At 43.6% G+C, this 17,688-nt stretch overlaps 2 protein-coding genes across 3 annotated transcripts in view; one reads left to right on the top strand and one right to left on the bottom strand.

Moving 5' to 3' along the window:
• Positions 1–6: 6 nt before the first annotated feature.
• LOC139388799 (protein SLC31A2-like) lies at positions 7–10,411 on the top strand. 2 transcript variants are annotated; one of them, XM_071135722.1, is made up of 4 exons: positions 7–202; positions 8,487–8,553; positions 8,868–9,072; positions 9,330–10,407. In XM_071135722.1, exons 2-4 carry the CDS (start codon positions 8,487–8,489, stop codon positions 9,493–9,495), a joined length of 438 nt encoding a protein of 145 aa, XP_070991823.1. In that variant the 5' UTR covers positions 7–202; the 3' UTR covers positions 9,496–10,407. The 2 variants fall into 2 exon arrangements, with proteins under 2 accessions (XP_070991823.1, XP_070991822.1); XM_071135721.1 differs by lacking the exon at positions 7–202 and adding an exon at positions 1,145–1,371 and having other exon boundaries at positions 9,330–10,411.
• LOC139388797 (protein Niban 2-like) overlaps positions 10,410–17,688 on the bottom strand; it is a 62,923-nt gene continuing 55,644 nt past the window's right edge. The window contains exons 9-14 of the mRNA XM_071135717.1: positions 14,705–14,892; positions 14,313–14,468; positions 13,951–14,070; positions 13,615–13,722; positions 13,270–13,381; positions 10,410–13,037 (exon numbers count right to left, since the gene is read on the bottom strand). Coding sequence (XP_070991818.1) covers positions 11,911–13,037; positions 13,270–13,381; positions 13,615–13,722; positions 13,951–14,070; positions 14,313–14,468; positions 14,705–14,892 — 1,811 coding nt within the window. The 3' untranslated portion in view covers positions 10,410–11,910. The remainder of the gene's footprint in view (positions 13,038–13,269; positions 13,382–13,614; positions 13,723–13,950; positions 14,071–14,312; positions 14,469–14,704; positions 14,893–17,688) is intronic.

Below are 17,688 nucleotides of genomic sequence, written 5' to 3'. Positions count from 1 at the left end.
AATGTTTTTTTTTTCAACCAAACCGTCGAAACCCCAGGGAGAAACCAAATCAGACGGTGGTTAGCTTCTTTGGTGGCTACTTACTTAGCAAGCAGTCTACTACAAACGACGAGCTTTGAGGATACCTCGTGACGCTATTGGTCGAGGCGGCAGAAGTAAAAGGAAGACATTGGCTGTGTTCGAGAGGATCAACACCGTCCAAGTATGACTCGCTGATCTACAAATAATGAGTAGTTATTTATGAGACAATGTTCTTTGTGGATCAGTCAGTCGGCAGTTGCCTGCAATGTCAAACAAGCCCAATTTACGTCGTTTGTATCGTGATGGAGCGTATCACGATATGAATGTTGACGTCAAAGGTTGCTGGTTTTCAAAGTTACATGATCAGTTATAGCCATAATATTGAGTTACAATGTAGGCATACTTTTTTAACTTGCTAGATCAACCAGAGAAGCATGGTCAATTTTAGAACAACACTTTGCAATATGGCTATCCTTTCGTATGCATTATTAGACTATGAAGTATGCCTAAATGTAGGCTAAGCTATCACATTCGAATGTAAGTGGAAATACTGAGATTGTATCTTTGTTTTATGGCGGTCCGCAAACAAATGTTATAGGTGCATGCCACCGCCTACTATCCCGTAGTATGAATTCATTACACTTTGTGAATGCAGTGAAATCTCGTAAACCCAAGTACTTCTCTGCAGCTGCCACCACAACATCTATCCTCTGTCATTTGCGTTATATTTCTGTGGTAGAATTGTTGGCCATGAACGCCCCCCCCCAAAAAAACAATTTTACTAAAGCCCATGTTATTCATTTCACTCTCTACTGGTCTCTACCTACTCACGATCCCTCAACCTGCCCCTGGACCCATCCTCCACTACTACTATCTTCACCGCCTCAGCATATGACACCTTCTGCATTACTCTGATCCTGACAACCTCAACCTGCCTTCCTCTCACTGGGCACCTCTGATCTCCAGCACAATGGGGACTACTACAGTTTACAAACACATTTTTCCACCGATACTACACATCTAGGAATCTCCCTTCTACACATTGTTGCCGATTGCGTCTAGCTGCCTTGCAAATTAATGATATGCACAAGACTACATCTACCATCTACCCTTGCGACATTTTATAACGTCATGCGGTGCCGCGGCATCATCATTGTCAAACTGTGCAGGGCAGAAGCATGTTTATGGTAGCCTGCTGCCAGAAACGAGAAGAAGTGGAATGCAACTAAATCCCGTCAAAACAACGTCTCTAGTTCGCTCTCGTCGGTGATGGGGAGTCAAAGGGCCTGAGGAACCTCCCCCCCCAAAAAAAATATCTTATTTGTCTGCTCAAGTTGATCAATCATGTCTGTAAGTAGTTTCTTCGCATAGTGTTATATTAGTTTTTTTGGTGATACAAACAAACAACACAATCATATGTAGGTAATACTTTCGCAGAGCATTACACCATTTAACTGTTTTGCATGACAGAGAGAGAGAGGGAGAGAGCGAACGAACGAACATGTTGTAGGCTACTGTAATGTGAGTGCTACTGGCGCTATTGATACTTTATATTTTTTATTTATTTTTTAAACCTTTACTTAACTAGGCAAGTCAGTTAAGAACAAATTCTTATTTTCAATGACGGCCTAGGAACAGTGGGTTAACTGCCGTGTTCAGGGGCAGAACGACAGATGTTTACCTTGTCAGCTCGGGGATACGATCTCGCAACCTTTCTGGTCACTAGTATATGGAAAGTGACCTGCTATGTTATGTAAGAGTTTGAATGCTTTGAGCCATACATAGACCAATTGCCTAATTGGATGTCCACAATTTCTCTTATGTCACTACATTATTCAAATCTGATAATGGATCATGGGCTATATCTTTCCATAAATCACATTTTTATCTGCAGACTCAATAGCCTTGGTTTCTCTAATGACTGCCTCGCCTGGTTCACCAACTACTTCTCAGATAGAGTTCAGTGTGTCAAATCGGAGGGCCTGTTGTCCGGACCTCTGGCGGTCTCAATGGGGGTGCCACAGGGTTCAATTCTCAGGCCGACTTTTCTCTGTATACATCAATGATGTCGCTCTTGCTGCTGGTGAGTCTCTGATCCACCTCTACGCAGACGACACCATTCTGTATACTTCTTGCCCTTCTTTGGACACTGTGTTAATAACCCTCCAGGCAAGCTTCAATGCCATACAACTCTCCTTCCGTGGCCTCCAATTGCTCTTAAATACAAGTAAAACTAAATGCATGCTCTTCAACCGATCGCTGCCCGCACCTACCCGCCTGTCCAACATCACTACTCTGGACGGCTCTGACTTAGAATACGTGGACAACTACAAATACTTAGGTGCCTGGTTAGACTGTAAACTCTCCTTCCAGTCCCATATCAAACACCTCCAATCCAAAGTTAAATCTAGAATTGGCTTCCTATTTCGCAACAAAGCATCCTTCACTCATGCTGCCAAACATACCCTTGTAAAACTGACCATCCTACCAATCCTCGACTTCGGCGATGTCATTTACAAAATAGCCTCCAATACCCTACTCAACAAATTGGATGCAGTCTATCACAGTGCAATCTGTTTTGTCACCAAAGCCCCATATACTACCCACCGTTGTACGCTCTCGTTGGCTGGCCCTCGCTTCATACTCGTCGCCTGGCCCTCGCTTCATACTCGTCGCCAAACCCACTGGCTCCATGTCATCTACAAGACCCTGCTAGGTAAAGTCCCCCCTTATCTCAGCTCGCTGGTCACCATAGCATCACCCACCTGTAGCACACGCTCCAGCAGGTATATCTCTCTGGTCACCCCCAAAAGCAATTCTTTCTTTGGCCGCCTCTCCTTCCAGTTCGCTGCTGCCAATGACTGGAACGAACTACAAAAATCTCTGAAACTGGAAACACTTATCTCCCTCACTAGCTTTAAGCACCAACTGTCAGAGCAGCTCACAGATTACTGAACCTGTACATAGCCCACCTATAATTTGGCCCAAACAACTACCTCTTTCCCTACTGTATTTATTTTATTTATTTATTTTGCTTCTTTGCACCCCATTATTTTTATTTCTACTTTGCACATTCTTCCACTGCAAATCTAACATTCCAGTGTTTTACTTGCTATATTGTATTTTTTTTGTTGCCTTTACCTCCCTTATCTCACCTCATTTGCTCACATCGTATATAGACTTGTTTCTACTGTATTATTGACTGTATGTTTGTTTTACTCCATGTGTAACTGTGTCGTTGTGTGTCGAACTGCTTTGCTTTATCTTGGCCAGGTCGCAATTGTAAATGAGAACTTGTTCTCAACTTGCCTACCTGGTTAAATAAAGGTGAAATAAAAAAATAAAATAAATCTCCAATCCAAAAATTAAATCTAGAATCGGCTTCCTATTTCGCAACAAAGCCTCCTTCCCTCATGCTGCCAAACATACCCTTGTAAAACTGACCATCCTACCAATCCTTGACTTTGGCGATGTCATTTACAAAATAGCCTCCAACACTTTACTCAACAAATTGGATGCAGTCTATCACAGTGCAATCCGTTTTGTCACCAAAGCCCAATATACTACCCACCACTGTGACCGGTATGCTCTCGTTGGCTGGCCCTCCCTACATATTCGTCGTCAAACCCACTGGCTCCAGGTCATCTAAGTTTTTGCTAGGTAAAGCCCCGCCTTATCTCAGCTCACTGGTCACCATAGCAACACCCATCCGTAGCACGCGCTCCAGCAGGTATATTTCACTGGTCATCCCCAAAGCCAACACCTCTTGGCCGCCTTTCCTTCCAGTTCTCTGCCGCCAATGACTGGAACGAATTGCAAAAAAAATCACTGAAGCTGGAGACATATCTTTCTCACTAACTTTAAGCACCAGCTATCAGAGCAGCTTACCGATCGCTGCAGCTGTACATAGCCCATCTGTAAATAGCCCATCCATCCAATCAACTTCAAACCTCATCCCCATATTTGTTTTTCTGCTCTTTTGCACACCAGTATTTCTACTTGCACACTCATCTGCACATCTATCACTCCAGTGTTAATTTTCTAAATTGTAATTACTTTGCCACTATGGCCTATTTATTGACTTACACTGTATACAGATTTTTCTATTGTGTTATTGACTGTACGTTTGTTTATGTGTAACTGTGTTTTTGTCGCACTGCCTTGCTTTATCTTGGCCAGGTCACAGTTGTAAATGAGAACTTGTTCTCAACTGGTCTACCTGGTTAAATAAAGGTCAAATAAACAGGCAAAGGCTCCTGCTGAGAATTTCATGAAGAAAAAAAGTGTATGTATGCATCTCTCACTGAGCTCGTTTTCCTTCACTGGCCTTGAGACACTGCATCCAGTTTAGGACCCAGTAGGCTCTCTTGACAATCAAATTGGCTGATAAGCTCACATGCGACAGCATGGCTGTCTTTCCATAGTACTGCTATTGTTTGTCAGTACAAGCAGAATCTGTGCTCTAAGAATGGTCATTGTCTTTAATTGCCACAAACTATTTGGACTATTGGTTTTGGTTGGAAGACCAGAGAGCCCCTTTGTCTTGGAATGCAAAACCTGTTGTGGTTGTTTCCTCTGGAAAGACTAACTTACAGTATGTCCTCCAGGGAAAACTTCACGAGTTTCTGCGAGTCCTGTACTTAAGTTTATAGGAGATGTGCAAATATATTATTGAAGGGGTTAGCCAACCTATAACCTACCGAGTATCTGGTTGTTGCTGCCTCTTATCAGGTGAAATTAAGTATATATTTTTTATACTTATGTTATTCTGTAGCCTGTAAGTCCATACTATTGTGCTATTTTGTAACCTTTAAGTGAAAATGAATACTTACTGGAATTTGTGTGTGTGGTAGGGAGAGGAAAAATATTGAGAACTCATACATACACACACAGTGGGGCAAAAAAAGTATTTAGTCAGCCACCAATTGTGCAAGTTCTCCCACTTAAAAAGATGAGGCCTGTAATTTATCATAGGTCACTTCAACTATGACAGACATAATGAGGAAAGAAAATCACATTGTAGGATTTTTTATGAATTTATTTGCAAATTATGGTGGAAAATAAGTATTTGGTCACCTACAAACAAGCAAGATTTCTAGCTCTCACAGACCTGTAACTTCTTTAAGAGGCTCCTCTGTCCTCCACTCGTTACCTGTATTAATGGCACCTGTTTGAACTTGTTATCAGTATAAAGGACCTGTCCACAACCTCAAACAGTCACACTCCAAACTCCACTATGGCCAAGACCAAAAAGCTGTCAAAGGACACCAGAAACAAAATTGTAGACCTGCACCAGGCTGGGAAGTCTGAATCTGCAAGCAGCTTGGTTTGAAGAAATCAACTGTGGGAGCAATTATTAGGAAATGGAAGACATACGACCACTGATAATCTCCCTCGATCTGGGGCTCCACGCAAGATCTCACCCCGTGGGGTCAAAATGATCACAAGAACGGTGAGCACAAATCCCAGAACCACACGGGGGGACCTAGTGAATGACCTACAGAGAGCTGGGACCAAGTAACAAAGCCTACCATCAGTAACACACTACGCCGCCAGGGACTCAAATCCTGCAGTGCCAGACGTGTCCCCCTGCTTAAGCCAGTACATGTCCAGGCCCGTCTGAAGTTTGCTAGATACCATTTGGATGATCCAGAAGAAGATTGGGAGAATGTCATATGGTCAGATGAAACCAAAATATAACCTTTTGGTAAAAACTCAACTCGTCGTGTTTGGAGGACAAAGAATGCGGAGTTGCATCCAAAGAACACCATACCTACTGTGAAGCATGAGGGTGGAAACATCATGATTTGGGGCTGTTTTTCTACAAAGGGACCAGGACGACTGATCAGTGTAAAGGAAAGAATGAATGGGGCCATGTATCGTGAGATTTTGAGTGAAAACCTCCTTCCATCAGCAAGGGCATTGAAGATGAAACGTGGCTGGGTCTTTCAGCATGACAATGATCCCAAACACACCGCCCGGGCAATGAAGGAGTGGCTTCGTAAGAAGCATTTCAAGGGCCTGGAGTGGCCTAGCCAGTCTCCAGATCTCAACCCCATAGAAAATCTTGAGGGAGTTGAAAGTCCGTGCTGCCCAGCAACAGCCCCAAAACATCACTGCTCTAGAGGAGATCTGCATGGAGGAATGGGCCAAAATACCAGCAACAGTGTGTGAAAACCTTGTGAAGACTTACAGAAAACGTTTGACCTCTGTCATTACCAACAAAGGGCATATAACAAAGTATTGAGATAAACTTTTGTTATTGACCAAATACTTATTTTCCACCATAATTTGCAAATTCATAAAAAATCATACAATGTGATTTTCTGGATTTTTTTCTTCTCATTTTGTCTGTCATAGTTGAAGTGTACCTATGATAAATTACAGGCCTCATCTTTTTAAGTGGGAGAACTTGCACAATTGGTGGCTGGCTAAATACTTTCTTGCCCCACTGTATATACACATTTTCATTCTTATTTTTTTTGGAAGATGTTGGATTATTTGCCAGGAAAACTATAAAAAATGAACTGTCCAAAATAAAATAAAGGAAAACATAAAAATTGAGAACTGTAAAAAAGAGTAATGAGCTGAGTATAATTGAATTATATTATTTGCTTATTGTAACATGTTAGATTTTTTGTTTGTTGGTGATAGTGTATGTTAAGTATATGTGGTTTATTGTTGGTGACTGATATATTAAATAATTGAAAGGATTGCAAAACGTGATGTAGGTAGAGGGGCAGATAAGGAGAGGTTTTGAGATTATACAGCTTGCTTTAGTGTGTCTGTTTTGTATATTTGTTTGTTTCTGAAATGCATTGACTTTTTTTACATTTTAGTAATTTAACAGGCGCCCTTATCCAGAGCGACTTAGTGAGTGCATCAATCTTAAGATAGTTAAGTGACAACCACACATCAGTCGTAGTATATCAACCAATTCTAAAGTTATAATCCAAAGAGGTTTCCACATCACTTTTGTATATGGTATACTTCCCCAAGATGCAAGGGGAGAAGGAGTTTGATTTTGTCTTACTACAGATCTACAGCGGATTGCTTTCATGTGATATAGTAGAGATAATCCATTTGAATTCAATCACCTCTGATTTGAACGAAACCTTCCATTCATATGACGATTTGTAGAGGTACTCAGTGACTTTTGACCTGAATTCAACACATTCAAGAGATAACAGTTCCAAAAGTTGACCTATTTTGCAAACCTTGAGACATCCATGACAATATAAACATTTGAGATGGATATAATTTAAAAGCTTACTAACAGGGTTGTCAATTTGTTTTTCACTTTTATTTAACCAGGTAGGCCAGTTGAGAACAAGTTCTCATTTACAACTGTGACCTGGCCAAGATAAAGCAAAGCAGTGCGACAAAAACACAGTTACACATGGGATAAACAAACGTCCAGTCAATAACACAATAGAAGAATCTGTATACAGTTTGTGCAAATGAAGGCAATAAATAGGCCATAGTGGCGAAGTAATTACAATTTAGCAAATTAACACTGGAGTGATAGATGTGCAGATGAGGATGTGCAAGTAGAAATACTGGTGTGCAAAAGAGCAGAAAAACAATATGGGGATGAGGTAGGTAGTTGGATGGGCTATTTACAGATGGGCTGTGTACAGCTGCAGCGATCGGTAAGCTGCTCTGACAGCTGATGTTTAAAGTTAGTGAGGGAGATGTCCAACTTCAGTGATTTAAAAATAATAATAATAATTTGCAATTCCTTCCAGTCATTGGCAGCAGAGAACTGGAAGGAAAGGCGGCCGAAAGAGGTGTTGGCTTTGGGGATGACGTGAAATATACCTGCTAGAGTGCGTGCTACGGGTGGGTGTTGCTATGATGACAAGTGAGCTGAGATAAGGCAGATCTTTACCTAGCAGAGACTTATAGATGACCTGGAACCAGTGGATTTGGCAACGAATATGTTGTAGTAGAGTAGAGTGTTGGAGGCTATTTTGTAAATGACGTCGCCAAATTCAAGGATGGGTAGGATAGTCAGGTGGAAATCTGTTGTTTTTACATTGTACTTGAATAGGAATATCTGTTTTATATTATACTGTCAATTAAACCCACCCTGAATTCAAGAGCATGTTGTGTCTCAAGCGATGGCAGGCACAACACAACCTCAAAAGATGTAAAGTAAGGTCTAAGCAACAACATATGCAAATATGAAACAAAAATCGTAGTTTACATGTTTTTAGATAAATGATAGACCAATTGGTCATATTAACAGGAGTCAGTCTGTCTGGCAGAGTTTGGATCAACGGCAACAAAGCACATTCCTGTCAGACAGAAAGAACATGTCATTATCTACCTGACCAAGCTTTATATTTCACATACATGGATGTCCATGTAACCAGGATTTCCTGCACAGGTCCCAAACCTGGTCCGCTTCCTTGCAGTATACTGCTGTTAACTTGTTGTTCAATTGCTCTTTTCTCATCCAGATGACCTTTGAGGCAGGGAGCAGCGTGACGCTGCTGTTTCACTTCTGGGATGTGCAAGGACCTGCAGGTAGGCCAACACTGACAGACCTGTGCCCTCAGGAGAATCTAAATGATATATTTTTGAACCTGTTTGTCTGGTTGACTATTACATTTTTTCCAAGTACAGTTCAGCCCCACCATTCTGCATAGTGTTTCAGGTAGCAAATTAGCACTTGTTGTTCGAATAGGGCATCTAGTGACGCATGCACTGGTTTCTTACTCATGTTAAGTAACTGCTGTTGACTCTACAGTACTATAAATATAGCAGACACTTTTGGGGCCACTGTTGATGACCATCATTGTTGTCAACCGCGATAAGCTCTGTGCCCAATGTGTTTGCAGGGATGGTGCTGTCGGTGTTCGTGGTTCTCCTGTTGACCGTGTTCTACGAGCTGCTGAAGGTGTGGAGGGTCTGGCTGGGGAAGCGCCCCTCTCCCTTCCACTCCTCAGACTGCCGGGGAAGCAGCACTGCATTAGCCAGTAGCCTGTCGGTGTCCTCTCTGGCCCCCATGGAACAGACTGCCCCCACTCTCTCCCCCACGAACAGGTAGGATTCACACAGGAGCAGCCCTGCCCATGTAGTCGTCTGTGATTACCACGTTCCAGGGACGCTGGCTTTCATCCACCAGATCCCCAAATTGGCCAGAGAGTGCAAGCACCTGGTTTCACAGGCCGACGTGAATGACCGATCAATTATAAGAAAGCCGAGCAGGTCATTAGACACGAGAACCTGAAATGTGCACCTGTATATAATTACCAGGGAGACTACTGCAATAACTGTTCTCCCTGTCTCATTTCACCCAGATGGCTTCTCCGTGGGATCCAGACAGTCCTGCACATCCTGCAGGTAACCCTTGGCTACATGCTGATGTTGTGCGTTATGTCCTACAACACCTGGATCTTCCTGGGGGTCATCTTGGGCTCCGTCCTGGGATACTTCATAGGGTTCCCGCTACTGGGTCAAATCTGATCAAACAGTGGAATCAACAGAACGAGAATAATCATTTTCCTGGACTATAGATCTATAGGCACTAGTTATCCTGTTGGACAAAGATGTGCTCTGACAAACATATCACAGCACCTCATGGTGTTTTTCATACTGACCCTGTTGCACACTCCATGTGCGATAGATCTCCCCGTGACTGTCACTTCTCAAGTTACCTGAAGTGAAAGGTGGTTCTCCCCTACTTATCTTAAAGCAGAGGTGTGTGAAGTAAAAAGCAAGATGGAGGCTTCCATAGTGTGACAAAGAGTACAGCATAGTAGGGGAGTGATCGAGCACACCCATGGTACATTTAAGATACGTCTCAGGAAGTTAATGCTTATTTTTTTTGTGTTACCCTGTATGACCTACTGTACTATGCATATCCACTGACATATGTTTGAGAAGAGCTTGAGTTCAACCTGTGGCCTCATTCTAGCATCTAACGCCAAGGTCAGGCTTACTTGCAGAGGGAACTGAGATTATGCATTTCGTCAGCACTAGTCACAAGACATTTTCTGGAATTGCCACTGACAGCACAGAAGCATGTGATTGAGTGTTGTAACTCTGTCAGGCTCATTATGTAAGTGTTTAAATTGCTCTTAAGTACATAGAGAACTGAAAATGTGGCTCTCGTTAATCATTTGTGAGAGAGACAGTATACCAACCTTTTAGTGCCTTTTGATATCCTAAATACATTTCAGAGGCATATTTCCTGTTGAATTATACGGTAACCTAATCATGGATGAACGCAAAGCTTTTCTTCAAATCCTATTGATCTACAGTAAACTGAAAGTAGATCATGGCCTGCTTTTAATCTGAGCTTTTCAATGGACTTTATATGAACATGTGCTTACTACTGTTGTATTTTACTGATAGTAATAAAACAAATACCACTAACCTTTTGTTGACATATTTAATTCAATTTTTTTAAGTACTTAATTGGGTTAAACAGTTTACCATTTTAGTCGAGATAGATGAGAAATAGAAAAAAAACATCAAATCAATATATTTATTAATCCATAAGTATAGTCTGTCATACAAAAGCTCTTGCGGAGGGCTTTACACAAAATGAAGACTATAGCCGAGGATAACGCATTGGGCACCATACAGAGTATTTGTCATAAATAGAGGAAGGAAACAGAAGGACTCCGTCTTAAAGGAGTAGTTCAGAGTGAACTATCCTTTTAAGTCACGGAGATACATGGACCTATTTTCCCCAAGACTACAAACTCAGCCTGGTTAAGAACAAATATATACAGTGGCCATAAACATAGCATGGATAGAAAATCATCATAAATCCAATTTCCCTCATTTTGAAGAGTGGGGAAAATAAACAAATATAGACTTGGTTTATTCCCTTGGTGTGGCCGGAGGAGACTGGACAAAGAGGAAGGTGTGATGGATCTGCACTCAAAGCCAACTTCATTTTTCATTTTATTTAGACTGACAGAGGCCTCTTCATGACAAGGTACATAGCGTGCTGTCAACCATCTACACAACACACTCCCACACGCAGACGAGAGATTCTGATGCGTCACAGTCAAGACAAGATATCAGCAGAGCAAGTCCCTTTAGTAATAACTAAACGTGCTCGTGGCACTGTGGCTGACGCAGGACCTCGAGCATCTATGATAACACTAGTGACTGTGTTAGTCAACTGGAAGCAGACAGAAAAGTAGGAAGTAAGCAAGTGCCTCGTCATGCACTGTGAAAAGATACCAGAAGGCTGCTTGTGAAAATTTAAAATTAAATGCTTCAAAAACGAGGCTTAAAGTTATTTCAAGACAAAATAACTCTGGCTGATTTTATACACTAGTGTGCCAAGTCATTGTTAAAACGTGTTAAAAAGCAGAGCTCCCAGGCCCTGCACGCAACGATAGCTGAATCTTTATAATGATATGTTTTCGACAATGCCCCTATTACAGTAAGATGGCATGACAAAGAGGTAAAACAGAGCCGTTTGTGTCAAAAGCCAGCTTACAGTGCCTCCTAGTGCTCAGTAAGAGGTCATGCAATGACCAGTGAGTGTGTACCCATGCACCATAAAGTGTTCCACGTTTATCCTGCCATGCATCTCTGTGAACATATCCTGAAGGCCCTTACACATGGGCATCTGTAGTGTAAAGTAACTTTTCCACCTCATATTCGTCATCTCCAGAACCATACCAGTGTCTACATGTGAAAACGCTGCCTTTCTATGATCTGTGACACCACAGGGTAAGATTCAAAGTCAGAAAAAGGATTTTCAAAACCGGCAATAAGTTTCTAGCCCAAGGGAGGGTATTTTCTTGCTCCCCACGTCACTTTTGATGATATCATCAGGTATGTTGACACTGGTATTGTGCTGGAGATGATGAAAATGAGGTAAAAAAAATGAAATATTCTCCCTTGTCTTCCCATTCAAATGTCATATAAAATGTCAGTTTCAGAGTCCTCCCCGGTCTCAGAGTTGTCGTGAAGTGCAGCGTTTCCCTGTTCCACAATCACCTCAACCTCACCTGGATCGGTTAGAGAGTCCTCTGTTTTCAGAACATCCTTCATTGGCTGAGCTTCGCCCTCATCCAAGGCCTCATTGGTCAGTGACTGGAAGCCGCTGTCATCGTGGTGCCGGGGGCTGGAGTCAGCCAATGGTGGGGCCAGCTCAGCGTCAGAGTCTACGGCACACTCCGTTATCCTGTCTTCGTCCTCTTCCTGTACCGCCATCTCTATTTCCTGTATGGCATTCTCGATAGCCTCATCTTCTCCCTCGATGGCTGCCTCCACCTCGTCCTGCCTCTCCTCCTGTATCATTATTGCCATTTCCTGTAAGGCGTTCTCGATGCCCTCTACATTGCCCTCAATAGCTGCCTCCCCTTTTTCCTGAAGCTCCCCTTCAGCTTTCTGGTCTGGACCTCTTTCTATCAGCTGCTTGCTCACTTCCTGTGGGGCACTTTTCCACTGCAGTGACTTCCAGTGCACCTCCTCCACCACGGTGGTGATGAGCGTCCCCTCCTCCTCTTCGCCCTCTAGCGTCAGCATCCCCGGCTCTGTCCCATTGGTGAGAACAGCCAAGTCCTCCTCTGAGGCCGGGACAACCATCTCCACCACCGGATTGATGAGGTAACGGATCTCCTGCACGTTGTCTGGGGAATTTGGCTCTGGTTCCATGGGGGTCGCTCCCTCCTCCTCCTCGGGGATGAAATCCACCCCCTCCTCCATCTCCCCCTCCTCGGGGATGAAATCCACCCCCCCCTCCATCTCCCCCTCCTCGGGGATGAAATCCACCCCCGGCACCTCCAAGCACGACTCGTAGGGCAGCGGGCCCATCCCGTCCAGCTTGATCATGGAGACCACTTGCCTGCGCCGCCATTTGGACCGGCCACATCCTTCCGGGGACTCGTCAGACTCCTCATCCCCGCCACCGAACTGGGCGGCCCAGTCTACCGAGGGGCTCTCCCCCAGCAGGTGGAGGTCGGGGTCGCTGTTGGTCAGGATCATGCTGTCTCTGTACAGGTTGTGTCTCTTCTGGACTGCCGCCTCTTTCACAGCTGTAGGCACACAGAGATTTACGTCAGCGGCAAATTCACAAATCGCCTCAGATTAGCACTGCTGAATCTGCTGATCTAGGATCAGGTCCTGTCTATATAATCATAAGTGTGCTCTAAAAAAAAAAATACAAAAAAGATCCTAGACTAGCAGTCCTACCCGGAGATGCTTTACAAATGGTCTAGCCTATGCCGGGCCAGTGTCTCCAATGCGTGTCCAGTGTCCACCACTCACCCATCATGATGTCCTTGGTGACAGACTGCAGCACCACCTCCTCAAACATGTTCTCCACCAGGATGAACCGGGAGAAGTCCTCAAAGATCAGCTCCTGGAAGGGAGGGAGGTCCTGAGAGGGAGGAGAGATGTTGTTACAGACTAATGCACTAGACATAGGTAACGTCCCAAGTGGCACCCCAGTCCCTTATATAGTGCACTACTTTTGACCAGAGCCTAAATATTTTACAGGGTTCCATATGAGACAGAACCATAGAGTAAAGGGGTGGCTAGAGTGTGAGGGGTATCTGTGTCTTAGGAGACTAGGATAGCTGGAAAAAGAGACTTAAAACCAGTGAGCCTCACCGGATGGCATGAGGGAGCCAGCTGCTTCAGCATGTAGGGGATGATGATCTGTAGCAGGGCCTCTCTGAAGAACTTCTTACGCACCGTGCTACTGTCATAGTCATATTTCTGACAGGGACAGACAGAGGGACGCAGACAGAAGACATTAAGACTCTTTTTGATGGTCTACCGATTGGATTTTTCCCGGAATCAGGAGGGAATAAGCAGGAAATCTGGAATCCTCCAACCAGAATTTTGGGAAAAACTTTCCAACCGTATTAATGGCCAATCTATTCTTAATCCTTCAATCAAATCAGTCATTCACCTTCATCCTTATCCCCCCTCAGTCTAACTAACCTTCAGAACTCTGTCCTGGCAGCATTGGATGGTCTTACACAGGTTCTCTCCTCTCTGGTCCTTTTCTTCCAGACTCTGGTGCAGCAGCTGTTCGAACGTGTACACAGCGTTGTCCATTTGCTTTTACACAGAGGAGAGAGGACATTAGTGATACACTGGGGGAAAAGACAGATCGTCAACGATCTCACGTAGCTCATTCGGTGGAGTTCCTATGTTGTTCAATGAAATACCCTCTCTCACCACCAGATGGTACCGCTACAATCCGTCACAAAGTGCAGTAAGAACAATAACTACAGTGTTGGTAGTCTCATGTGGCAGCTTCATACCCACCAGGTAGTGGAATTTGTGGGTTAAGATCTCACCTCTCTCATGAGGATCTGAGCCCTCTGGACGAACACGGAGGGGCTGGACACATCAAATCTCTGCTGCAGCCCTTCCAGACTCAGCTGCTCCACCTTCTCATAGCAGCTCTGCATCTTCACCGGGTGGAACGCCAGCATAGAGATCTTCTCCATGTGCTGAGAGAGGGGAGGGGGAGAAAGGCGAGAGAGAGTAGGGAGAGCGAGAAAAAGGGAGAGAGGGAGGGCAGAGAGAGGAGGGGGGAAAGAGACGGACCGAGATGAGTTGAGGACATGACAACACCGAGCACTTCAACAGATCCTCAGTACATTTTATAGAACAGTCACAGAGGTCACCAAGGACAGTAGGCGTGAACTCCAACTTGTGTCTTCAAGTCCTCCGGTGGTCCACTCACCTCCCCCAGTTTGTCCTTGCCCCCTCCGTTGAGTGTGTTCTTGCTGACCTCCACCAGCTCTCTGAAGAAGACGTCTCGGACCTCGGAGAAGCCTCTGCTGGTGGGCTCCATCAAGGCTTCCAGGATGGAGCTGACGTAGGGCTGGACGCTGCGCCGAAGGAGCTGCTCTGCCCTGGGCAACACCAGAGCTATGGAAGGTGGGGGGGTGGAGGAGACAATAAGGAGTACGGTTAGTCCCCATGGTCAGTAGACAGTAAACACCCACACTTCAAGACCACAGTAATACCAAGCATTACCCAGAGACATCCGACTGAAAAGTCTGGAGAAAAGGAACCAAAATATAATTTGCCGTCAAACCTGTGACTGAAATGGAGAAATGATGCAGCCATGATATAAAGTACTACTAACCTGGCTGCTACTGTAGGCCTAAATGTCCAACTAACAAAGTCATGAACAGTTGTCAGTCATTTCCACACAAAACATGCGAGTATTGTAATCAGATCTCCGATCAACTGTTCTGGCACAGGAGACAACCATGACAAAGTGAAGGTGGAACAGACAGACTGCTATGCCAAACGTAGGTAAGCATTGCCACACCTCTGGTAAGAACTACATCAGTCAATCACATGCATTTATAAAACTATTTTTTTTTACATCAGCATATGTCACAAAGTGATTATACACAAACCCAGCCTAAAACCCCAAAGAGTTTTGCAGATGTAGAAGCAAAGTGGCTAGGAAAAACTCCCTAGAAAGGCCAGAACCTAGGAAGAAACCTAGAGGAACCAGGCTCTGAGGGGTGGAGATAAGAGAACATGGCCATTAACGCCAGATTGATGTTCAAATGTTCATAGATGACCATCAGGGTCAAATAATAATTACAGTGGTTATAGAGGGTGCAACAGGTCAGCACCTCAGGAGTAAATGTCAGTTGGCTTTTCAGAGCCGAGCACTCAGAGGTTGAGACAGCAGGCACAAAAAAAGTGTTTAACATGATCTGTGAATGACTACCTCATCTTTGTACCCCACACATACAATTTTCTGTAAGGTCCCTCAGTCAAGCAGTGAATTTCAAACAGATTTAACCACAAAGACCAGGGAGATTTTCCAATGCCTCGCAAAGAAAAGGCACCTATTGGTAGATGGGTAAAAAAAAAAAAAAAAGCAGACATCGAATATGCCTTTGAGCATGGCAAAGTTATTAAATACACTTTGGATGGTGTATCAATACATCCAGTCACTACAAAGGTACAGGCGTCCTTCCTAACTCAGTTGGTGAATTTAAACCAGTTACAAAGTTGAATGGCTTTAGAAACCTGAGTATGGATTAACAACATAGTAGTTACTCCACAATACTAACCTAAATGACAGAATGAAAAGGAAGTGCAGAAAATATATTCCAAGACATGCATTCTTTGAAGTTTAATACTTTTGAATATTTGTAGCTACTTTAAGTAAATACCTGCAGTCAACTTGTGCAATATCTTTGGAAATAAAGAAAATTGCATTCTTAATTTCACCTGTCAAATTATTATCAAGCTTACTGTATGTAGTCCCATGTCACGTGGCGTTTGTTTACAAGCACACAACGACAAGAGACCGGAGCCTTGTGAGTCGCTCACTGTTGCGCAGCATGTGCCATGTGCCAGCTGAGGGGTATTTAAGTCGGTAATTAAGCCCTTTTTTGGTGGAAAACTAGCCTATGCCATGGCCCACCCATGGCTGCACCCCTGCCCTGTCATGTGAAATCCATAGATTAGGGCCGAATTAATTTATTTCTATTGCCTGATTTCCTTATATGAACTGTAATCGCCACATTTATATTTTTTGTTCAGTATATACACTATCGGTCTAAAGTTCTAGAACACCTACTCATTCTTAATTTTTTACATTGTAGAAATTACACAAATTAACTTTTAACAAGGCACACCTGTTAATTGAAATGCATTCCAGGTGACTACCTCATGAAGCTGGTTGAGAGAATGCCAAGTGTGCAAAGCTGTCATCAAGGCAAAGGCTGGCTCCTTTGAAGAATCTAAAATATATTTTGATTTGTTTAACACTTTGTTGGTTACTACATGATTCCATATGTGTTATTTCATAGGGTTTGATAACAGCGCCCCTTGTGTTCAGTATGGCAATCTGGATTCCGCCCAAGCCTAACATGCTGACCAGACTGCTCTCGCTTGTGCGCCATCGCGCGCATATTGATTTTGTCCATACACAGCAGACGCAATCAGGACACGCAGGTTGAAATTTCAAAACAAATTCTGAACCGACTATATTCATTTGGGGAAAGGTCGAAAAGCATGAAACATTTAAGGCAATTTAGCTAGCTAGCTAGCTTGCTAATTTGTCCTGGGATATAAACATTGGTTTGTTATTTTACCTGAAATTCACAAAGTCCTCTACTCTGACAATTAATCCACAGAAAAGTTTGTTTCTAGTAATCTCCCCTCCTTCAGGCTTCTTCTGACTTATATGGAGGTTGGCAACCAACTTTAAGGTGCATTACCACCACCAACTGGACTGGAGTGTGGACCTCAGTTCATCTTTTAATCTCCCACGTGGATATTTGCTCCTAAAAATCAATGAGGAGATGGGAGAGGCAGGACTTGCAGCGCGTCACGTGTCACAAATAGAACCAAGTTCTGTTTTAGTGCCTAGCTACGCAGACGTGGGTGCAATGATTGAATAACATGTGTACATTCATTTTGCGATGTGATCGGTGAGGTCAGCATGAAATGGGTATGCTTGGGAGTTTTTCAGGATAAAAATAGAAAACGGAATTGAGCTAAGCAGGAACCTGGTTAAATCTGCTTTCCACCAGACACTGGGAGGTGAATTCAGCTTTCAGCAGGACAATAACCTAAAACACAAAGCCAAATCTACACTGAAGTTGCTTACCAAGAAGACAGTGAATGTTCCTGAGTGGCCGAGTTACAGTTTTGACTTAAATCTACAGCAAGACCTGAAAATGGTTT

The sequence above is a fragment of the Oncorhynchus clarkii genome, chromosome 29 (genome assembly GCF_045791955.1).
Source record: "Oncorhynchus clarkii lewisi isolate Uvic-CL-2024 chromosome 29, UVic_Ocla_1.0, whole genome shotgun sequence".
Classification (NCBI taxonomy): Eukaryota; Metazoa; Chordata; class Actinopteri; order Salmoniformes; family Salmonidae; genus Oncorhynchus; species Oncorhynchus clarkii.
Note: the sequence above shows the minus strand (reverse complement) of the source record. Positions and strands in the feature narration are given on the sequence as shown.